The sequence below is a fragment of the Trematomus bernacchii genome, unplaced genomic scaffold, assembly GCF_902827165.1.
Source record: "Trematomus bernacchii unplaced genomic scaffold, fTreBer1.1, whole genome shotgun sequence".
NCBI classification, from domain to species: Eukaryota; Metazoa; Chordata; class Actinopteri; order Perciformes; family Nototheniidae; genus Trematomus; species Trematomus bernacchii.
In genome coordinates, this window is record NW_022987342.1 from 8,245,296 (window position 1) to 8,269,758 (window position 24,463).

The 24,463-nt window shown below is 39.5% G+C and overlaps 2 protein-coding genes across 6 annotated transcripts; one reads left to right on the forward strand and one right to left on the reverse strand.

The window, feature by feature from the left end:
• Positions 1-130: 130 nt before the first annotated feature.
• Positions 131-8,027, reverse strand: LOC117482916. Of its 5 annotated transcripts, none has more exons than XM_034131172.1 (11): positions 7,659-8,027; positions 6,640-6,718; positions 5,890-6,159; positions 4,756-4,869; positions 4,487-4,601; positions 4,274-4,383; positions 3,900-4,036; positions 2,168-3,768; positions 2,016-2,089; positions 1,834-1,903; positions 131-505 (listed from the first exon to the last, which is right to left on the reverse strand). In XM_034131172.1, the coding sequence occupies exons 1-10, from the start codon at positions 7,739-7,741 to the stop codon at positions 1,883-1,885; spliced, it is 2,604 nt and encodes an 867-aa protein (XP_033987063.1). In that variant the 5' UTR covers positions 7,742-8,027; the 3' UTR covers positions 131-505; positions 1,834-1,882. The 5 variants fall into 5 exon arrangements, 4 of the variants coding, with proteins under 4 accessions (XP_033987063.1, XP_033987056.1, XP_033987047.1 ...); XR_004555943.1 differs by having other exon boundaries at positions 424-505; positions 1,820-1,903; XM_034131182.1 differs by lacking the exon at positions 131-505 and having other exon boundaries at positions 1,854-1,903; positions 2,016-2,049.
• Positions 8,028-19,943: 11,916 nt separating this feature from the next.
• LOC117480992 (group XIIB secretory phospholipase A2-like protein) lies at positions 19,944-23,485 on the forward strand. The gene is made up of 4 exons (XM_034128422.1): positions 19,944-20,299; positions 21,157-21,245; positions 22,103-22,268; positions 22,933-23,485. Exons 1-4 carry the CDS (start codon positions 20,029-20,031, stop codon positions 23,049-23,051), a joined length of 645 nt encoding a protein of 214 aa, XP_033984313.1. The 5' UTR covers positions 19,944-20,028; the 3' UTR covers positions 23,052-23,485.
• The last annotated feature ends 978 nt before the right edge of the window (positions 23,486-24,463 follow it).

Sequence of the window (24,463 nt, forward strand, 5' to 3'; positions counted from 1 at the left end):
GGGTAATGCAATACACTACAGACGGCACATTTTTCATTCATAAAAGTGTATTCATGCAGCACCTCTGGAATATTTTACTTTTGTTTTCTAGGACACAGCGGTTTTGTATACAAGAGAACAAAGACTTAAACATGTTTAAAATATTTTAATGTTCAATTATTACACTTTTGACGGTGCACAAAAAATAAGTTAAAGACTGCAAGAAATATGACAAAAGATTAAAAAAAAGGTTGAAAGGTTGTAAACAAAGAAATTAATGTCCTCATTACTGACCACAAGGCATGATTAATCAATATTATAAGTGTCGTTTCACATAACAGTATTCCAACATTAATGTCAGATACAGTGGAGCCTTAGAAGGTCCTTGGGTGATTTGGGAAACACGTCAACATTTAACCATTCTCCTTCCTTCTTCCGTCTTGGTCTACAAGTCGATGTTGGAATGAATGGCTGGAGGTCTGATGAGTGTGCAACAGAGTTCTCAGTGGACTGTTGGACTGGGAGTCTGAGAAAAAAATAGAAACAATAACATGAAAACAGGAGAAAGAGGCACAAAGAGTGGTACACTATCCAAAGAATGGAAGGATACAACACAACTCTGACTGAAGAACCCGACAGTCTAATTATGTCCAATGGAAATAACCCAAACCAAAGTAAGTGATCTTACTAAAACATATTGTGTGTGTGTGTGTGTGTCCAAATGCCAATACGTATTTTTTTTACCCTCGAGCTTGATTTTGTTGCTCACTGATGTATTTTTATAATTTTTCAGTAACGTGAGAGAGAACCTGGGCACTGGAGTTCATTTTAAGTTACCCCCCCCTCACCATCATGCTGTTGTTAATACTCACTACAGCACCAAGTTTGATTCCATAGACTGTATAGTATTTGTTGACTTTACACCATTGGTTGTTGGGATTACCGTTTTGACACCTTGGCATTTGGCATTACGGCCATGGCAATCCTGTTTTATTCCAACCAGCAGTGACTGGAGAAGGCAGAGCTAAGTAACGGAGCGCTGAACAAGACATTTAACTCTCATGAACAGAAAACCTTTGGTGAATTGGTTAAAGTTGTAATTCAAAAACATTTCACTCTAAATGAGAAGATAATAAAAAAAATTAACATCATGCTGTATTGAAGAACAATTAAAACTAACAATTGAGACCATAAACTTGTCAAGTCAAATGTTTACTAAAGGAAATAATGATAGTGATAAGTAGGTTCATTTTCTCAGACTTCTATACAATCTGACTTCTTTTTGCAACCAGAGGAGTCGCTAATGGACATTAGAAAGAATACTTGGATTTACAGTCTCGGACATTCATTCGTTCCAGGAGTACAAGCCAAACTAAACTAAAAGAATAAGGCTGACCACAACAGACTGATGTTTTTTTGCTGAGAAGATAACCTTCACAGATATTTTCTGTAACATAGCAATCCATCCTGTTGTCTTTTGGATATTTTAGTTGGACTGAAATGGTAAATCGACAAACCGACCAAAGTGCCATCCATCGAGCCGTGCAATTAACACGGCTATAAATTATACTTCATATTTATGACCAGATTTGACCTCTTCAGTAGCAACCAATAGGCTTTGGGCAGAGATCCACAGATAAGGTGTAAAGCTGTAAAATACAGACTGACGCATTGTTGGTTTTGGTGTCTTCACGGGATATGACGATAAATAATAAAATATACAGCAACTGTCAACATTTGATATTATGATAAAAAAGTAAGTGATCAAAGTAAAAAAGTGGAATAAAGGGAACCGTTGCATGTGCCATGTGTACAAAAGGATTCCTCATACAGTACTTGCATTCAAATGTCTACCTTCTTTTTCCATAACAGTTGCTTCACAAAGACACACCCCTTGACCGTTTTATCCATCTTTTGACTCTCCCTTAAGCAAGAAAAACAATTAGGGATTATTTTTGTATTCGAACCGGATTTAAACATTTATATGTATGAATAGTTATATAAATGTCTTAATCAGGAATAAATGAACAGCATACCTGTTGCTCTGCATCCTGTTGGTACGGGCTCAGGCTAAGAAAGAGATTCTTAAGAACGGAATTTGCAGTGGATGCTACAGCAGGACCACCAAGACCACATAATCAATGGCAAATTATAATTTCACAATACAATTTAAAAACAGTGTCCTTACCTTTGTGGGATGAGATGTCAGGCAGCTGCTGATGAGCATGGGTTGAATCAGACACAACGCCACGGACAGGAACCAGCTTCTGCTTTGTAGGCTGATCAACATGAGCCAAGGAACTGTCTTTATTTTCTAATTTAGGATTAGGTGATCTTGGAACATGAGCGAGTTCTTTGACAGCATTTATAACCTGGTGTGGCAGATGTTTCTCTAATTTAGAAGTGCTTTGTTTGGAGTTTGTTTCATTATTAATTGAGTGTTGCGGACCAGAGGAAGTCTTTACATCCTCTGTCTGAGGCTGCATGCATGGGTTAGGAGCAGCACTGAGGGGGGCAGCAAACAGGCTGAGGAAGGACCTGGCAGAGGCTTTTTCCGTCTCAAGCGCACTTTTAACATGATCACTTGTGCGATCTGCAGACTCTGGAGGGGAAGATTGAGGACAAGAGGATGTTCTTACAGAATGGTCTATGTGCTGCAGAGTGTCAGTGATTGGGCTTGCGAAAAGGCTATGAAAGGGTCTTCTCAGGGTCTTTTTACATCCAACGTCCAAATCAGTGCCATGTGTCATTTTACTGCTGCACTCGGCTGTGATTTCAGTTGAACGATGCTCCTGCGTGCCACGTTTGAGACCAGATTGTGTGTTTTTGAAGGGCGGGGGCATCTCAGTGGGTTGTTTGGCTGCAGAATGACGACTGACAGAGTTTGTAGGATCAGTTGTATTAATGGAGCCGGTGACAGGTTGTACTGTAGCAGCAGCAGCTCCACCTTTAAATTTGGTGAAGCTTGAAGAGGGAGAAGGCTTTACTGAGGCTTGTGGGTCAACCGTCAGAACAGAGATATGTGGCCTCAACTGCGTAGGCTGTTTGGGAGTAGTCTTATTAAGGGGTCTTGGCAAAATGCTTCTGTGAGTAGTGCTTCCACCTTCACTCTTACAGTTAATGGAGCTTGTCATATCGGCATGCAGGTGCATGCTCCCTCTCACATCTTTGTTTTCGGAGGACCTCTTTGCCACAGTGACAGAAGTATGCAGCAAGCCCAACTTGACTTCATGAGCCGTTCTGGGAGCAGGTTTCAGAGATTCTTGCCGACAGTCACTTTGCTTCGTGTAGTCCCTGTAGGCCGGAGTAAGACTAGGGCAGGTCTTGGAAACCAGGCCAGTGTGCACTTTGAGGCTCTTGAACATTTCAGATTTGTTCACTTCATTTCTTGTATTCTCTGAATACAAGACCTTCTTATTTGGAGTTTCTGAGCTTAGCAGAGGATAAGCGATCTCATCACCTTCGGTTTTTGGGGTGTAGGATACAGTTTGTACAATAGGAAGGGTTGATTTAAAGGACCTGAGAACAGCATTCACAGAGTAAGGAACTTCCTTTGGGTTTGCTGAGCCTGAAGTGCCTAATTCTTCACATCCAGGAGTTGTAAAGAGGCGAGGGAAAGGTTTGAACAATTGAGGTCCAAGAACGGCTTCCACTGAATAACAGACTGGTTCCTCAGGATTAAGATTACTTGACTGGGGGGGTTGATGTTGCTCATCAGCCAGTGCTTCAGTCGCACATAGCGTGGTTTCCTTCTCTGTATTGGCTTCTGCGCTGTTGTAAAAGACAGGCCTGAAAAGAAAAAACATCAGCATACCAGAAGCTAAATGTTAATTTGATTGATTGATTAGATAAATTTCTGTGCAGGAATTACACTGATTTAACAGAATCTAAATGACAGGGTCGAGCTTGTATGTGCATACCTGAGTGGTTGCAGGGGTATATCGGGGGTCTTGTCTGCTTCTATCATTTCTGACTCATCTGTGTTTTCTGGCGGTCGCAAAGACTCCTGTTCAGATCTTTTTGTTAGTTCAATGAGGTCCTTTACCTTTTGCAATGCCTGTAGTGAGAAGAAGCAAAAACACACATCAGTCTTCAGCACAAAGCAATCTCTATATGAAACCATTTAAGAACATTTGGTAAAACTTTGTGAGTCCCCTCTCTATAATACACATTAACAATACTTTGAATGCATTTGTTTATAGCACAGTAGTTTAAAGTGCCATATTATAAAATAATTAGGATTGTTTATGAGTGATTTTAACTTTTTGAAGGTGGTTCATAATTAATTACACACCTCATCCAACAGTTTGGCTTTGATGTCATTAAGAGGCTCATGGGAGAACTTGCAGTCTGCTCCTTTAGAACATTGTCCTCTTCTGTGGAAGAACTTGCAGGGGAAGGACTGTGCAGCTTAGTAAAGGAAATGTTAAATATTAAACAAATAGCAGTACAATATATTATACGTTTATGAAAGGTATGTACAGATTATTGCTCAACCAAAGGATATCATGCATGTATGGGCAGCTCTCTCCTTTTTGGCAGAATCCTATAATGTAGAATTTGCACACTTCTTTGACGAGATCATTGCAACCCTTAATGTGTTCCAGCTGACAGGTGTCCTCCTGTGTGCAGTAAAGGGAAGGACATTGCAGTAAATATTATAAGGGCAACCAATAAAGTCCAGAGGAATGAAACGTGTTGCCATCTTCTGCAAGTCATTTTTGTATCTTATCAATCAAAATGTGTATATTTTTGTACATAGTCAACATAACCTGCCTTGATGCACTTTCCCCAGAGGAAATGTCGACAAACTAAGCGCCCGTTCACCAGCATAGCATTCTGGTCCTTGAACTCCTCAGTCATGAACTTCGGACGTTGCACTTGGACCTCCTGAGAGGAAAGATGAGTGTTGCAATAAGATTATAGTAAATATGTTGCCAAGGGAACATTATTGCCACCCTAACATACTTTTGTAACTTTAATTATTGTTTTTAATACGTTATTCTATTCTATTATTTGATCTGAGCTTGAATTGCAACATTGCCTTGTGTTGAAATGTACGGTATTAATATACTTGCCTTGCCTTTTAATTGGCATGTTGAGCTTTTGTTAGAAGAAGTTAGTTAATAACATTTGGTGGATTGATTTGTCTAAATTAGAAGTGTCTCACATATGAAGTTGCTTTAGAGGACTTCCATCAGTATACAAATCATTTGAAATGTTAGACCTCTTCCAACAGCACAGGTTTTTGATTTATAAAGAAAGTTTAGTGTTATTATAATGGGACCTGGTTTGTGGGACTTTGTATGCCCTCAGGCTTTTGTGTCACAACTGGTAACCTTTCAATTAAATAAAAATGTGGGCAGTTCGAAAGCCAAAGAAAGGCATTCCTAAATATCATGCTATTTTTAGGTAAGTCACCAGTCACCTTAAAACTCATTCCTTAAGTGCCAAAAGCATAATGAACCCATGTCCATTTGTTATTTGATGAAGAAAAGTCTTTAAAAAGAGAAAATTAGCCAAAAAATAAAATCTATTTCCCCTCTTACCTGCAGGGCTATTTATTAATACATTGTTTTGTGTAAATTGCGGAGTTTGGGAGAATGGAGATATCAGCCGAGAGATGTCTTCCTTCTCTTTGATTTAGTGGGACTAGATAGCACTTGTTTTGTGGTGCTCTAAGCAAGAAAACAAATAACCAGGTTTTTCAACTCACATCCATGAGGAGATGCATGCTTCATTCTGCAGAATGATACGGTGGGCAGTTGAGTCTCAAATCTACTACTACTACAGGTAAGAGGGAAAATATGGATTTTGGGATGTAAGCAGGGGCTGAATGCAATTCAAGCAGCTTCAGATGACAGGCTGGTGATGGATACAATCTATCTTGATGGCCACAGTCAAGCTTACCTGCTTATTGTTTTTATATGTACAGTCTCCTCTACCTCTTCCCCAGGCAGGTCTAGACTGATGGCCCCCACCTCTGTTAGCAGGGGTCCATCTGTCCCTCTGCTGCTGCTGGGTCCCATTATGGTTATTTTGATTTCTGTATTTCTGACCCTTGGTGATTGTGTGTTCACTCTGAGTGTTTTGCATATGGTGGTGCATGGCCTTGACGCCTCCGTCTCTGAAGGATGATGCATTATTGCCTCTGGTTGTCTGGGCTTGGTGAAATTGCTTCTGTGGAAAGAAAATGCCAAAATATTATAAAGGGTTAATATTTTAAGATTATTCAAAACTTTGAACTTCAAACTGCTCCGGTTCATGAGCAGCTGTATGATTGTCCAACACTGGGAGGTGTTACTATTATTTAGTTCTGTACACAATGTCAGTAAAGGAACACTGAATAAAGTTGTCTGAATTATTCAACTTTTACATCCATTTTTTACATTTAATTTAGAAACAAATCCCTTATATAAAAGTAAAACCTAGATTTAGTTTACGTCGTAATGGGTTTCTTGATATAAACCATAAAAATTAAGAATATTTGGTAACTTTCCAGCATAATAGAAAAATACTATTTCTTCATTTTTTATAAATGCAACTCATCTTATTGATTCAATGCAGACATCTTTTGTTTTTACTTTTCACTTAACATTTGCTTGAAAGAAAAGAAAATCTACAAACTTCTAAAAATGATATAGTTCAAGTTCATCTGACCTTTTTATTGGGGCCAGTCTGCTCACTCTGGGGTTTCCTCTTTCTTGCATTGCCTCGTTTTCCATTCTCAGGCTCGTTCCTGTAAAAAACAAAATTAGTTTGTAATAAGTATGTAGATTTAGGCCATTAAAACCATAGATATATATAAACACTAGATGACTCACCCGCGCTGCTGGCCAATGGAGACCATTGGAGCCATCTTGCCACAGACAGCTCGCTCATTCATAACATTATGTCTATGGTGCACTATTGAAATAACCGTAGATTGCTCAATTTTCAACCGGTTTGGTTTGTTATAAACATCAAAGATATAGTTATGATACTGCATACTTATAATTATAATCATGTCTTGTTGTCTCCTGTATCATAGCCATGCTAATAACGTTTATAATAAACCAAACCATTTGTAAATCAGTCAATATTTCAGCGAGTTAAAGGTGGGGTAGGTAAGTTTGAGAAACCGGCTCGAGATACACTTTTTGTTATATTCCATGGAATGCTCTTAACATCCCGATAACAATGAATATCTTAAGTGCTTTGACAACAAATCCATACATAAATGTCATCTGTGGAAGCCGTAGTACTGTAAAAAGCATGACCAATCATTTTAGCTGGCCCGGCTAAAATAACTGGATGGCCTACCTGCCTGTCAGCCTTCCATCTGGGCACAAACTTATCTCGTGCCCTCATTGGGCATGTGCGCGTTCGTGTGTGTTGGAGGAGGGGCTCTGTAAGGAAGTGGCAGATTTTTTGCGGTTGTGTATTTTCAAATTCTAGCGCACTCGAGCTGGTTTCTCCAAAATTACCTACCCCACCTTTAAGAGTATTTCTGTGCAGATCACTCACCTTACAACAGCTGTAGCAGTAGTTGTTGACTGTGGCAAGATGGTCACCGGTGAGCTACGCTGGCGACTCCCCCTTGAGCCATCTAGTGTTTATATATATCTATGATTAAAACTATCTGTGTCCTTAAAAACATATCGAAGCTAAAGGCTAACTATCGTTTAAAATCCAAATACCTGTGAGTAAAGTTTTGCTGAGCAGGGCTCCTGTCATCCTCTTCCACAGCAGAGAGTCTCGAGAACAGGTTTGCGAAAGCCATTTTATTTCGCTCGTCATAAGATAGTTGTGTCTTCTTGTGGAAATAGTTAAATGGCAAACATAACCGAGGTTATCACCATCTGGTCAGGAGATATGGAAGGAAAAACTAACTTGCGCACATAAAATAACAAAACAAAACGAAGCTTTGCTAGTCTTTGACCGGTGTCCCAAATAACGTTTATGTTCAGGCCTAACGTGCCAAATATATTCAAGTTTAGTGAATGAATTAAGGTTCACATGGTTCACTCATGCCATCACTCAATCGTCCCGTGGAGCATCTTTCACCTCTACTTCCGTGTTTTCTACTGACGTCACGGACTTCTTCTTCTCTTCGTTTTTTGGCGGATTGCAAACAACTTAAAAGGTGCATACCGCCACCTACTGTACATGAGTATGAATCATCATATCATACCAACTCTTTAACCTATGATCTAATCAAAATAAATAAATAAATCAACAAAAAACAAAAAACAAAACATGAAATAAATAAAACAAAAATAAAAATCTATGTTCTTTCTTGACCTAATGTTAAATTCTTTTTCCTACCCCAGTTTCACTCAAGAATGTAAACAGTGCCTTTCTGGTAGCTCTTACTCCCTCTCCTTTTGTTCCCAAAATACCAACCACACTCCATTCCCTCTCTGCCTCTAAAACTTTAGCCTTTAGTTTTTCTCTTTCCGCTTTATATATGTCACAATGTCACTTTTCCCCATGACATACAGTGTACCATTCAATGCTGTGTGATTTATTCTGAGTCTAGCGATCGTGATTTCCTCCCTTCTGTTTCTTTCTTTATAAATATGAATTGTAATTGTCTTTTGTACTTTGTGATATTCTTTGCCTTTCTGGTCTTTCTCCCACCTTTTCTGCCAGATCTCCATCCCTTTCTTCTTAATTACTGCTTTTCCTTCTCCTTTTCCAAGTTGAACTGGTAATGTTATTTCCTTTTGTAGTGCACTTTTTGCTAATTTATCAGCACACTCGTTCCCTTTCACCCCCTCATGTGCAGGCACCCAGCAGAACTGCAGATCTATGCCGCCTCTGTGCAATCTTAACAGGCTATGATTCAGTTCTATGAGAATGTCTTCTCTGGCAGTTGTTGTTGATTGTATGCTTTGTAATATGGACAATGAATCTGTGCACATCACCACCCTATCTGGTCTGACCTCTTCAACCCACTGTAATCCTATTATTACTGCCAGCATTTCTGCTGTGTACACTGATAATTGATCAGACGCTCTTTTTGATATAGATATTTTAAATTCTGGGATGTATATACCAATTCCAACACACTCTTCCTTGTTCTTAGAACCATCTGTGTAAATTTGTAGGCAATTGTAATACTTTTCATTCAGATACATACTTGTTTTAATTCCCACTTCATTTACTTGCCACTCTTTTTTCCTTTCTACAATACTCATATCTATTTTAGCTTCTGGGAAAAGCCATGGGGGAACACTGCTAAATGGGGTTGCTTTAGCAAATGTGATATTCTCCACTCCATATGCCCTCGTTCTCTCCTTACTCGTCCAGCCAAACCCACGTCCCTGGAATTTTGCATATTCCCAGCAATCCTGTAATATTCTGTTTGAAATATTTCCTTCTCCACTTCCTTGTAGCCTGACCCAGTATGACAGAGCAAGTTTCTCTCTTCTGATCTCCAGAGGTGTCTCTCCTGCTTCTATCAGAACTGCATTGATAGGGGATGACTTTATCGCTCCAATACACAACCGCAATGCTTTATATTGTATTCTATCAATTTTTAAAAGCGATGTTTTTGCTGCTGCTCCATACACTATACAACCATAGTCTATTGTGGACCTCATAATTGATCTGTAAATGTCTATTAATGCTTGTTTGTCTGCGCCCCAGTTGCATCCAGCTACAGCTCGCAATAAATTTAATACTTTTTTGCATTTTGTTTCCACTTGTTTAATATGCATTTTCCATGTGTATTTGCTATCAAACCACAGTCCTAGGTATTTGAACTCATTCACCTTTGTCATTGGACGATCATATAGTGTTAGCTGTTGGCCATCAATCTTGCGTTTGTTTGTGAATACCAGCATGACTTGCTTTCTGACATTTTGAATCCCCAGTTATATGACCACCTCTCCACTTTTTTAATCGCTCTAGCTATATTCTCCATTACGTATGGGGCATTTCTTCCCCTCATCCAAATAGCCCCATCATCTGCGTATAGAGCCGATTGAATGCATGTGTCTAAACATGTAAATATATCATTGATCATGATGTTAAATAATATTGGACTGACTGCACTCCCTTGGGGGATACCATTTTCTATTTCAAAATAGTTGGAAATATCTGCTCCAACCTTTACTCTAAATGTCCTGTCTGTTAAAAAGGCCCTTACCCAATTGTACATTCTCCCTCCAATACCCATTCTACTCAATTTGATCAGTAACCCATCCCTCCACATACAGTCATACGCCTTTTCAATGTCAAAGTACACTATTGCCATTATCTCTTTCATTTTCAATGTTTTTTCCACATCATTACTCACTCTTACTAAAGCATCTATTGTGGACCGCCCTTTACGAAATCCGCTCTGAAAACTACTCAGCAGCCCTTTCTGCTCCAGTACATGTGAGAGCCTACGGACAATGATCTTTTCCATCCATTTACATAGGTGTGATGTAAGAGCTATTGGTCTGTAGTTACTAGGGTTAGCTGTATCTTTCCCTGGCTTATTGAATGGTAGCACGACTGCTGTTTTCCACAAACTTGGCATATCTCCTTCTCTCCAGATTTTATTGAAAAGACTCAGCACCATTGTCATAGTTTCCATAGGCAACTGTCTAAACATAGCATAACATAGCTGGTCTTGTCCTGGGGCTGTATAACCTGTACCTTGTAAGGCTATTTTGAGTTCTGACATTGTAAATTCCACATCCAGAGCTGACCTATTATTCTGTCTCTTCTCCTTCACGTTTTCATTCTCTGCTAGTAACTGCTGTTTTTGCTGCCTATGAATATCACTGAGATGTTCCCCGCTATGTACTGCTGCAAGTGTCCTTCCTAACATGTCTGCCTTCTCTTTATCTGTCACTGCCAGCCTCTCCCCATCAACCAAAGCTGGAATTTTAATGGATTTCCTTTTCCCACTCATCCGCTTAAACATGGACCAGACATCACCTAATTTTACTCCTCTGCCAATGGTAGAACAAAATTCTCTCCATGTTCTTTTTTTTGTGTATTTGATTGTCCTTCGAGCAGCTGCCCTTTTCCTTTGAAACTCTATAACATTATTTTGTGTCATGTTTTTCTTTAATTCTCTAAATGCATTATTTCGCTCTTTAATAGCCCTGCTGCATTCCTCATTCCACCATGGCACCACTTTCTTCCTACCCTTGGTTGTTGTTTTGGGTATACTGTTCTCTGCTGCATTTAGAATATGTTGCGTTATTTGGCTTGTAATGACCTCTATGCTTCCCTCTGATGTTAGCAGGTGTACCGACTCCTCACACCATATCCTACATTTCCCCCAATCAGCTTTAGCAAAGCACCACCTGGTTATTGCACCTCCTTCCTGTATATATACATTAGTATTCATTTTAGTAAGCACTGGATAATGGTCACTTCCTACTGTGGATTTATTCAAAACAAACCATTCGCATGTATGAACCAAACAGTTTGACACTAATGTCAGATCCAGGCATGAAACCTTCCCCCTGTGTACTTTCTACTCTTGTGCCATGTCCATCATTAAGGCATACTAGTGTTCTTTCCTCCAGCATTTCTTCCACTATATTTCCGTTACTGTCTGTATGGTTGCTGCCCCATAGACTGTTGTGTGCATTGAAATCACCACACCAAACTTCCTTCCTATGTTTATTGCCTGCTATTTCTTTAAATATATCAGTGGTTAGATTTTTACATGGGTTGTATAAATTGATTATCCTAATGTTATCTTGTTTCCTAGGGTTGCAGATTTCCACTATAATACACTCTATATCATCAGGAGATTGCACCTCCCTATATGCCACACCATCTTTGAGAAACGTGGCACACCCTCCACCATTTTGATTATTATCTCTATCATGCCTTATACAGCTAAATCCTGGAATGACAAAGTCTAATTGAGGTCGTAACCAGGTTTCTTGCACACATATTACCTCAGGGACTACCTCTAGATCATATATATATTTCTTGAATTCTTGACCATTAGCTATGAGGCTTCTTGCGTTCCACTGTAGTATGTGCAGCACCATGATTAAGGATCTAACCCTCATCCTGATTTTCATTTTCCCCAGCTCCATGTATAGTTAGCATTGCATGTATCTGATCTGCTTTAATATCTTTCATGTCAAGGAATTTTCCAGCTGCCTCCACAATGGCTTTGATTCTATCACTTTTCTTTTTTAACTGCAATGCAACATTTACAGTATGGCATATAAATACCACAAAATTCACCTTTTTCACTCCTAAAACATCATCATCCTCTTTACTCTTGGTGGCGCTGTGGGGTTGGATTTGAAGATTACTTTTTGGTGTGTTCCTGACATTTTGTATTGTAATGCTCTGCTCTATTCCACTAGGGGTCTTATTGATTGTTACTGTTCCCCTTACTTTCTTTATTGCTTCTGCGTATGAAACTTTGTTTGTAATCTTAACTCTCTGCACCTCTCTGGCCTCTCTCTGCACTTCACAACCTCCAAACGCAGCACTGTGATCTCCTCCGCAGTTACAACATTTAACCTTTGCATCCTTTTCACATTTTCCATACTCATGTTTTCCTCCGCATCTCGCACACCTTAGCTGTCCTTTACACTGCTGCGCTGTGTGCCCCATTCGTTGACATGCGTAGCACCTGAGAGGTTTGGGGATGTACTCCCTAACCATGAAGTTCAAATATCCCATTTGTACTGCCTTAGGTAAGATTCTCTCAAACTGAATGAGAACTGATAATGTTTCTTTGAGTGTACCATCCCGTTTGCTTTTAAGCCTTGTGACTTCCACTATTTTGCCTCCTTTTAATTCACTTTTCACATCTTCCATTGACATGTCCAATGGTACTCCTGAGATTACTCCTCTCAGTTTCGCCATTGCTCCTGGAACATGCGCCTTCATTTTCTCCCCATTCAGTGAGTTCATTCCCAGAATCTTTTCCTGCTGCTGTTTGTTATTGGCATGTATCAATACCCGCTTATTGTTCATGAATTTAGCAAATTTAATTTTTCCAATCTCTTTTTCAATTGCTTTGGTAAGTTTAATCGGGTGGTAATGCCCACCATCCTGATTGAATTCTATTACCACTTTCCACTCGTGTTCTATTTCTTTATTCAACATTGCTTGACTGTCATTTTGACTGACTCTTGATTTTTTGTTTTGCTTAGCCTCGTCTGCTTCACCCGACCAATCCGACCAACTTCGAGCTCTTACTGAACTATCTCTGTCTCTCAAAGATCTTTTCTTCTTCGCAGCTTTGGCTATCATCCATTCCATATTGTGTCTTTGGCTACCATCTGAGCTGGTTGACATGATGAAACACTCAATGTACAGTTTATGCAAATCCGCCAAAATAACAGTCCAATGCTACCGTTTCTGTATGTATCCGAATTTCCGATTCTCTGTGAACTTTCTGCCACGCGTCTCCAACTTCACTTCCTTCTTCCGGCCGATCCCGGAACAGTCCAACTCTCAAAGCGCTCAGTGACGTCACATCTCATCGAGAGTTGCCTCGACGTCACGGACTCAGTTTCTTCTTCTCTGATGTTTATTGGCGGTTGGCAAACCAACTTGTAGGTGCATTACCGCCACCAACTGGACTGGAGTGTGGACAAGAGACTATGCAGAAAACAATAAACAAAATAAATAAAATAAAATAAAGAACCAAAACTCTAGATTATTTTAAATTGATCAATTCCTCTTAGAAACGTAATAATCTCACAATACATATTGCCTGATGTTTTCCCTAACAGCCCTGATAGCGACAAGTCATGGAATTTTGCTTTCTTCAGTGTCTGGAAAAGCACATTTCTCTGAGTACTATATTTCAGTTTCTGGCTGGCTACAGTGTATACGCTTTCCGGTTGGATGCTTTCCTATTATACCTAATGTATGATTGAGCCCTGTATGACCTATTCTCATCCGAGAAATGACATTTTCCTCCCTTCTTTTAAACCCCACCTTCCTTCCATCCCCCACATACCTTTGAATTTGATAAAGATCTCTTCCTGTATCACTAAGGTCCCAATGTTCTTGCCATGTTGTTTGAGCATATTTCTGTATGAATGTTTTAACCTCCACTTTGCTAAGTGGAACTTCTATGTCTATGTTCATAATTCTGAGTGTTTGTTTGGCCAGAATATCCACCTGTTCATTACCCTCCACACCAACATGAGCAGGAACCCAGATGAAACGAGTTGCTATGCCTTTGATTTGCATTTTATATAAAATTAGAAATATTTCATTTATTATGTCCATTCTAAATGAATTGTATACTCGATAATGCTGAAAAGCTGTCAGATGCAATTACACTATTATGTATTACTTTCTCCTCTATCCATTTCAATGACAACACCAATGCCAACAACTCTGTGGTGTATACTGACACATGGTCTGTTACCCTTTTCTTTATATGTGTATTACTCACTGGGATATAAACTGCTGCCCCTGCACGCCCTGTCTCTGGATCTTTGGAGCCATCTGTAAATATGATTGTTGAGTCTGAGTGATATCTTGCAAAATAATTCTGGATTATGCGCCATACTGGTAGTAGTTCTTTCCTTTCCTTCAACTCTTTTTGTATATTGAGGTCTACCCTTGGCAATGGGAATAACCAGGGTGGAATGGACGAGATTGGAACTGTGGGGCAATACTGTATTTTATCTAAACCTATACTTGCTGCTTTAACATCGCCAATCCATCCAAAACTTGTTAAATGTGACTCATTGTGCTCCCAGCAGTCTTTCAAAAATACTTTTCGCAGGATGACTATCACAATGCCCCTGAAGGTTTACCCAGTATGCCAACATTAACTTCACTCTTCTTATCCTTAAAGGCATTTATCCCATTTCCACCTGTATTGCTGATACTGGAGATGTTTTAAAAGCTCCTCTACAAATTCTCAGGGCCTGAGCTTGTAGGACATCCAGTTTTTTAAGGTTTGATTCTGCTGCTGCCATGAACGCGATACACCCATAAAGTGGCGAAGTCCCTCCCTTTCCGGTGGACCTCCATGGGACCTTATTTCGGAAAAAGTATGTATTGAAGTCAATGGAGAGAGAAAGATTATCTTTCGATCCCGTTTGAATTGTGCCACGAATTACACATATGATGTTTGCCAATTTAAAAGATAATTTTGCAAGTAAAAAAAAAAAAAATGTGTTGTAAAACTGTGAAGTAACACATTTGTTTGTGTGAAATGCTCAATGAACTACATCTCTGGTCTCACAGAACAACACACGTCACCAAGATGGCCGTCACTACTGTCTTGTCAACAAAACGATTGACTCCCCTCACTATCACCACAATGAAACACGTCCTGAAGAAAGTCATGCAAAGCTGCCTGCCTGCCTTCCTTTGATTCTCTCTGAACTGCCTGGTCGTTTTAATGTTTAATGTCAACCATTTGTGCAGATAGCATGAAGTAGAGAAGATCGCTAGCGTTAGCGTTAGCATTTCTCCCCCGGTCTTAAATTGTGTATTATAGAATGATCACACCGGTGACAGTACTATTCAAAGGGTTCACGAAATATGACTACTACTCTTACTGTTTAACATTTGACTTCAATGCATAATTTTTCCGAAATAAGGTCCCATGGGGCGGGACTTCGCCTCTCTATACAGGTCTCATGAGTGCCCAATATATATTCAGAAGTGATGATCTACTCGCTCCCCACTCCTGTCACGGACTCAGCTCTTCTTCTTCTTCTTCTTCTTTGTATTCGGCAGACTGTACAATGCAATGGTGTATTGCTGCCCTCTATCGCTACTATTGGTTAATTTATCATTTTAACAAACCTATTTTCACCATATTTATATTGATCTAATATAGAGTGTATATATATATATATATAACATCAGTTTCTTAATTTTAGTCCAATGATCCGGGTTAAGTAGTTTGCACAGAGTTGCTTTTGGCTTTTAACAGCTTCCTCCTTTGAAAATGGATGAGGACAATTCTTACTTCCCAGATTCTACTCACTCACATTAGTCATCAAGGTGATCAAATGTGTTTTTGCACTCCCTCGTCTTTTTTGTTTCCCATTTATTCCGCCACTACAACTTTTCTGAGGGACCATATTGTAGGACAGTTTCCTGTGCAGCAGTATATTTTTGGCAAACTTGTTGAAGTTCTCTTATTGAGTGACTGCATGTTTGATGTGTCTGGTTTATTGTACTCTACCCACCGTAGTGACCATGTAATACTCTGAATTCTCAAATCTGAGCCGGATTTGAGCTTTAAGCTAATTTCCATCAACATACAAGAACATGAGATTTATATACATAGCAAAAATAAATACATGATATGCAGGAAGAGCATGAGCAGCATACAGTACAAGCATTTACCACATGGCAGTACAATGTCAGCTATACAAAGTGCAAGATAAGATAAAAGTGCTACATAAAGTGCAAGAGGAGATACCCCTGTATAAAAGTGCATTTAGCGGTGATTACACGTCTGTTTGTTGCTCAACCATTCTTTGAGTTGACCTTTAAAACTATTGAGAGTGGGACAATCCCGTATCTCAGTTGGGAGGCTATTCCAGAAAGAGCTGCCTTTAATGGAGAGGACATTTTGTCCAAAAGTGGTCCGTCTGTGGTGGACTTCACAGTCTCCTCTGGTTTCTGACCTAGTGCAGCGTCCAGTGTTTATTTTGTGGATGAATTCCCCTAAGGGGGGGGGGGGGGGGGGGGGGGGGCAGTCCATGTAAACATTTATAAAAAAAACACAAACTTTTAAAGACTTAAAATGGTCAAAACTCAATAAATTGTGTTTCTCTAGGATGGTACAGTGATGGTATGAATGTGGCTTTCTGTCAAACACCTTGATATCTCTCTTGTACAGCTGTTCTATGGGTTTCAGGTTTGTGGCACAAGCAAACGACCAGTTGGTAAAACAGTATTCAATGTGGGATAGAATCATACAGTGGAGGTATGACTTTGCAGCATTGACAGTTAAGAAAGGTCTGATTTGTTTAAAGTTTTGCAAGTTGAATTTAATAGTATTGGATACTTTCTTAATATGTTTCTTAAAAGTCAAGTTCGAGTCCATTATGACTCCAAGATACTTGAAGTGGGGGACTAGTTCTAATTCTGCTCCGTTTAAAAACACATTGGATCCTTCGATTTTGACTGGTCGTTTACTGAACATCATGCATACTGTTTTTTTTGCATTTAACTGTAAGCAAATGTTGTTCAGCCAGTGTTGAACTTTGTCCAATGCATTTGAGAGACAAGATGTGATAATTTCAGTGTTTTTCCATGTACAAAGATGACCGCATCATCGGCATACATTTGCACATTCAACTCAGGACATACATTAGGCAAGTCATTAATGTACAGTGAAAACAGTAATGGTCCAAGAATGGAACCTTGTGGAACCCCAACAGGGTTGACAAGGTAGGGGGATTTGGTACCGTTGACCAAAACACACTGTTTTCTGTTCGATAAGTAAGACTTAACCCACTGTATTGAATCTGCCGAAAAATTGAAATAAGTCAGCTTTGTAAGGAGCACTTGGTGGTCAACAGTGTCAAATGCCTTCCTGAGATCAAGGAAGACAGCACCTACATTATGGGCTCGTGTCCAAAATAGATTTAACCTTTTCCACAAAGACACAGTTAGCTGTCTCAGTGGAGTGGTGAGCACTAAAACCAAACTGCATTAGGTGGAGTGGAGCGAAACCTTTATCTAAATGTTTGGTGATTAGTTTTGACACCCATTTCTCAGCTACCTTAGAGACACAGGGGAGGATGCTGATTGGTCTGTAGTTGGACATCATTGCCTTATCCCCAGATTTAAAGATCGGTGTCACCGTGGCCACCTTCCAGGACGATGGAACTTCCCTCGTGCTGATAGATTGATTTACTAACATAGTAATTGGTATTATTAGACTGTCAATATTTGTCTTTATAAAGTTGGTGTCTAAATCATCTGCATCCCTAGCCTTAGGACCTTTTAACCCTAAGATTATATTTTTTACCTCAACCTCTGTGATTTCCTCCAGGTCAAAAACTGGATGTGTATCCACAGTCGGGCTGGGTGAGACCTCAGATGGCGGGAAGAGCTTTGTGATGTCCAGAGCACTATTTATAAAATACTAATTTAGAGAGTTGGCCAACACTGCAGGGTCTTTTATCAGGGCATCATTGATTTTTAATTCTAGTACATTATTTTCCTGTTTGGTATGTTTACCTAATAGTTTATTTAGGATTTGCCAAACGTTTTTACCGTTACCTTTCGCACCTTCAATTATGTTGATGAAAAAGTTTGCTTTGGCCTGTCTTATTGTTTGTGTTACCTTGTTACGAGCATGAGTGAATTTCTGTCCATCAGTGGATAGTCCGGATTTCAAGCTCTGCTTTAATAGTTGGTCTCTGGATTTCATTAAATTCCTGCACTGTAGATTCAGCCAGAGAAGATGATGTTCCTTCCTGTCCCTGAGGCACCCTCTCCTTGAGACAGATTACTGTTTTCACCAATGTCTTCAGAGGAGAGAGTGTCTCCCCAATCAATCATTTTCACTGCCTCCATAAAACGTTGTTGCAGGTTTTTGGGGATGAAGCGTGAACCCAAGGCAGGGGTTTTAGCTGTGGCCATGAACCTTTTTTTTGTGAGTTTCCTGGTAAAAATAACAAGATTATGGTTAGAAAGACCAGTCAGGAAGTTGTAGGTTTTAACTATTCTGTCAGCTTTGTTTGTAAATAATGAATCTATCATAGTCTTGGAGGTTTTGGTTATTCTAGTCGGTTGATCCATTAGTTGTATTACAGTAGGTTGTGTTTATCCATGATCCGTTTTAAGCTCTTTCTATTTTGTTTGTCATTCCAGTTGATATTAAAGTCTCCTACAATAATTAGCTCTTTGTTGGAGTCACAGGAATTCAGCAGGAGTTTTACCTGGTCATAGAAATCCACCTTAGCGGTGGGTTGTCGATACAGGCAAATCATGGTGAGGGACATTTCCTCAGAAAGTGTGATTTCCACACCAACACAATCAAACTCAATATTAGCTAGGAGTGCAATCTCCCTACAAGTAAAGGTATTCCTCACAAAAAGCAACACACCCCCTCCTTTCCCCTTCAGTCTGTCCTTCCTAAACACATTATATCCTGACATAGATACAAGAGTGGATGGTGACGACTGTTTTAGCCAAGATTCAGATATTCCCAAACAGTCAAGGAGGAGATGTTCTCGCTGTTCATGTTTATTGCAGATGATCCATCTATATTAACCCTTAGATACTGTACGACCCTCATTTCCATGAAATGGGGTTAGTTTCACTTTCATGACTTCATCAACTAATTTATTTTCTCTTTGTATTAAGTAGGCAAGGGTCAATTTAAGGTTCTGGGATTAGCCACAATTTACAAACAGTCTGGGACACATTGACAGATTGTAGTTTATTTCCAAAGTTTGTTTTGGCATTTCTCGCTCATCCCAGAGTTTCCCAATGCTAATCTAGCAGCCATTTTATCCAATCAATCAATAGAAGGCCTGCACACAAGCATGAACACCAGTTTATCTCCAGATTTTTCCAATCTTAACATGCTTTTATGATAAGGGAAACAAAGGTCAGAAAACACTTAGGAGTACTTAGACAGATAATAAAAACACTAACAGGGAAACATTTTCAGGGAACTTTTGATATCTGTTGATGATCCTTCATACTTTTTCTTTAGTTAGGTTTGAATGTAGGACTTTTACTTCTAGTATTCATGTTCTTCTTCTACCACTAATATTATAAGAAAATGTGTAGATTAATTTACAAAACAGGCAGCAGAACACAAAGGGGATGTTCTGATTTACAGCAAAACCACTTCCATGCTACTATCTGCTACTGTCTAGAAAGATTAACTCTTGAATAAATGGGATTAAAATTAACACACTCTGCCTCTCATTAATCAGTGAGTGATAAAAGCTCTGATGAGACAAAACGAGGAGATAGAGGCTGGACTTTGCTCCTCCACATATGAGGCCATCTCTGTGTCTGGCTCAAAGTTCAGGTCCCACACGCACACAGTTTCAGGACTGCCTCTGAGTGTGTTTGTGATTTCCCTCAGTCTCTGAACTCTTGCTATTGAGCTTTCTGAGTTCCAGAATGACCCGTTGGGCCCTCGTTGCTCACCTGCTGCTCCTGCTGGGCCTGTGCCTCCACAGTGCTGTCAGTCAGGATGCTGAGGAGCCAGCTGCTGAAATCCCACCACCACCACCCCCCCCAGCCTCTGATGGCACACAGGGGGAGGACGAGGGCGGTGATTGGGGACTAAACTCTGTGAGAGGCGGCTTTGAGTCGGTCGGCGGATACTTTGACTCCATGCTGGAGTTCATGGGGGGACGTGATGGAGTGTGCCAATACCGCTGTCGACATGGTAAGTCGATTAAAGCCCAATGTATCTGAATAGAGAGGTCTACCATGGATATATCGGTTTATATTTGTATTTTTTTAATCGAAATTAAATTCCACTTAACACTGCTTGAATGCAGGGGAAAGGGTTGGTTTAGTTTAGGGTTGGGTCTCCTATACTCTGTGGTGTTTCCACTACAATAAAGGTAAAGTTATTGGGGAATATGTACCTAAATCTTTTGGAAAATATACATAAAAAGAAAAGCCACGGGTAAACTGCAATTCAAGTCTTTTAAATTGCAAAGTTTCAGAATAATAATGTTAATATTAATTTATTTTACACAAAACCCTTATCCTGTTTACATTTGTTTTGTACTATAAGTGGAGAAAGTATAACATAAACTGCAACAGATTTTTTGTAAATTCAGTTTTTTATATTCAGTCAAAATAAAGCAAACTGTTTAAAAAATTCAACCTTTTTGACTTTATTTATCCAAATAAATATATATTGTTCTTGTTATGTAGTTGAAAGTTGCTATAATGTTGTGTCCTGTGTAGAACAATAACGCAACCCAGTGATAGTAATGTTCTGATACAAATCACTTGATAGGATTTTCTTTGACTTATCATCTTTGTTATCATCTGGAAGAGGGCCTGGAAGCGGACTGTGACCCGAGCATGATAGGAGGGGTTTCCTGTCGGGGCCTTGTGAATGTGACTAATAACATGTGGATGGATATGGATAAACCACATAATTGACCTTTGTTCATCATGTGCCAACCTGGATCTATTTCTAAAGCCACATGGTCACCAAACCAGCCAGATTAGCATGTGAAACAATATCCACATGTGATATGTTGATTTGCTTCCCCTGTCTCAAAGGTAAAGCTCCTCTTCCTCGCCCGGGCTACCAGATGCCTGAACCTGACGGCTGTGGCGCCTACTTCTTTGGTCTTCCTGTTCCAGATGGGGTATGCTTCTTCTGTCTCTAAGGGCAGATTTTTGTGGATTTATAATTCTTTGAAATGTAAAGGCTGTAAAAAGTGGAATCCGCATAAGGGGCTGTACACAAATGTATTGTGGGTCAGGAAGAGGGATATGTTTAAAGATTTTTCAAAAGCAAGGCTCGACCTAGAAACATAGTTGCGACATCCTTTGCCCTAATGTATCAATCTTGTCCCACTTTTAAGCATGACAGGTTAATAGAATAATACTTTTAACATATGTGCACATTAGGAGTGAAATAATAATCCACAGAATTATGGAAAAGATAAAACATTTTAATAAACACTGAAACGTACCTGTATTTTTTAACTAAGAGCTGAATGAGCAAACAGGTTTTTTGCTTCAGACATTAGCCGAACAAGTTGGTTGTACTGAACTACCTTTATATTTTATTTAGCTTAATTTGAGTAGATGGTTGGAGGGCAAAATAATGCTCTTCTCCTTAAAAATCTAAGATCTATGTCCCCTCTCAAATCTGACAAAACTAACAAAAAAAGTATGATTGTTGTCTCCTTTCATGCCAAAACATACCTTTACCATGGAACTCAAAACACTATAATTTGGACGTATTGTAACTATTTTAAAGCTATGATTCTTCATTTTGTATTAAATGTACTTCTCAAAGTAAACCTATCATGATATTACATATAAAAAACAGGCAAAAACAATCCTTCACTAAAAGGATAATAATACATAGCGCCCGCCCATTATAATTTTCATACGGTCCCTTAATATTCAGAGAAGTGTACATTTGGAAAACTAACCACCTGTTAATCACCAACACTTGCATATAAACATTTGTATCATCTCTGCTGTGTACCAGGTGGACATGGGCATCCCCGCCATGACCAAGTGTTGCAATCAGCTGGACATGTGTTACGACACCTGCGGCTCCAACAAGTACCGCTGCGACTCCAAGTTCCGCTGGTGCCTCCACAGCATCTGCTCCGACCTCAAGAAGAGCCTCGGCTTTGTGTCAAAAGTTGAAGGTTGGTAACTATTTAACCTTTCTTTTCATCCAGGGCAGGGTTATTGAGCCTATCCCTGTTTTTTTCCCTATAGGTAAACTTCCCCTTTATTGACTCAACAACTAATTTAGGGACACACTCTACTTCCATACAGAACTTAAAACTATTGGCCTGGCCTAAGTTGCCTTACATAAACCTATTATTTGACTACTGAAAATGACGTCATGAGGACCAGTTGGGATACTTAATTGCACTTTTCACAACCCTGCTCCTCCATCATGTTTGAAATGTCATATGTGGGTTTATTGTAATGTATAAAACCCCTTTCAAAGAGATCTTAAAAGGATGGTAAATACAATTTGGTGATGATTTGTCTTTAGGGTGACTTCGAAAATCTGTCCAGGGACTACAGATGAAAAATAGCCTCTTGGCTAACTCTGGCACATTTACAGAAATGTTGATTAATGTGCGCTGTCCCTGTTAAATAACTGAATAAATAAATAAATAAAATTAAGCAGTTAAAACAGACACCAAAGTAATAGGTGAGAAACAAACACGACAGGAGGATTAAAAACTGCTATGTACTGATAAATTAATGTATAAGAAATAAATTGTACGGTGAATAAATAATGCATAATGCTCTGTACTGACTGCCATCCCTGTTTCTGTCCCTTCCTCTCCCCAGCATGTGAAGCAGTAGCAGACACCACTTTCAACACGGTATGGACTCTGGGCTGCAGGCCCTACATGAATGGACAGAGAGCAGCATGCTTCTGTCAAGGAGAGGATAAAGATGAACTTTAGGTTAAAGATTTGTATAACAGCATCAACTACAGCAACCCATCAGAAGATGTTATGGTGTTGTGAGGACTGCTGTGTGACTACTTGAGTAATTTATTTGTTTCAAGTTCTTGTTCTGGTTTTGTTCTGTCATTATTTTACCTTGCAGCAACATTTAGATGTTATTTTCAAATGTTTAACTGTGATGCAATTCCAAACTGTATTTGTTTGTCTGAGGAGGTGCATCAATGTTGTATGGATTGTTAGTATGAGAATCGATACAGTTGGAGAAGGCATATGATTTTGGAAAAGCTAAATGATCTGTGCTGTGAACTCCACTTTACAACACATAGATAACCTCTAGTGCTTCAAACATTGGCTGTGTTCATCCAATGTGTGTGTGTGTCCTACTACTAAGGATTGTCCACCATATGAATAAATGTTATTGACACACATGATTGTGATTTTTTTCATTTCATGGTACACTACTGAAAGCATTTCCTTATGAATCATCAGATCATTGCATTAGCATTGGTACAGTATCACTTCAAAACATAACGTATTAAAATGTGCTGCTACAAAAAGATAATTGGAATGAATGAAAATACACTTCTACACTTTTCTTTTAACTTGTGAACATTGAAAAGTACTGAGACTTTTATATTAGTTTGAGTAAAAGTTAAAATAAAGTTCAGAGCATAGAATTGAAGGATTACCTTTACACTCTCGGCCTGGTTATGTAAACAGCAAACCTATTTTCATTCTTCTATGACTACCAAGCAGGGGAACTGCCATTGTTGGTTTAAAATACCTGCCTATTATACTCACCGGCCACTTTATTAGGTACACCTTGCTAGTACGATGTTGGACCCCCTTTTGCCTTCAGAGCTGCCTTAATTCTTCATGGCATAGACTCAACAAGGTGCTGGAAACATTCCTCAGAGATTTTGGTCCATATTGACATGATAGCATCACACAGTCGCTGCAGATTTGTCGGCTGCACATCCATTATGTGAATCTCTGGTTCCACCACATCCCAAAGGTGATCTATAGGATTTAGATCTGGTGACTGTGGAGGCCATTTGAGTGACAGTGAACTCATCGTCATGTTCAAGAAACCAGTTTGAGATCATTTGAGCTTTGTGACATGGTGCGTTATCCTGCTGGAAGTAACCATCAGAAGATAGGTACACTGTGGTCATAAAGGGATGGACATGGTCAGCAACAACACTCAGGTAGGCTGTGGCGTTTAAACCATGCTCAATTGGTACCAGGGGGCCCAAACTATGGCAAGAAAATATCCCCCACACCATTACCCCACCCTCCACCCGCCTAAACTGTTGATACCGGAGGCCTGTACTACGAATCCAGTTCAACATACCCTGGATATGTTTGAGTTACCTAATCCAAAACAAACGCGCTCTCGCTAAGCGGTC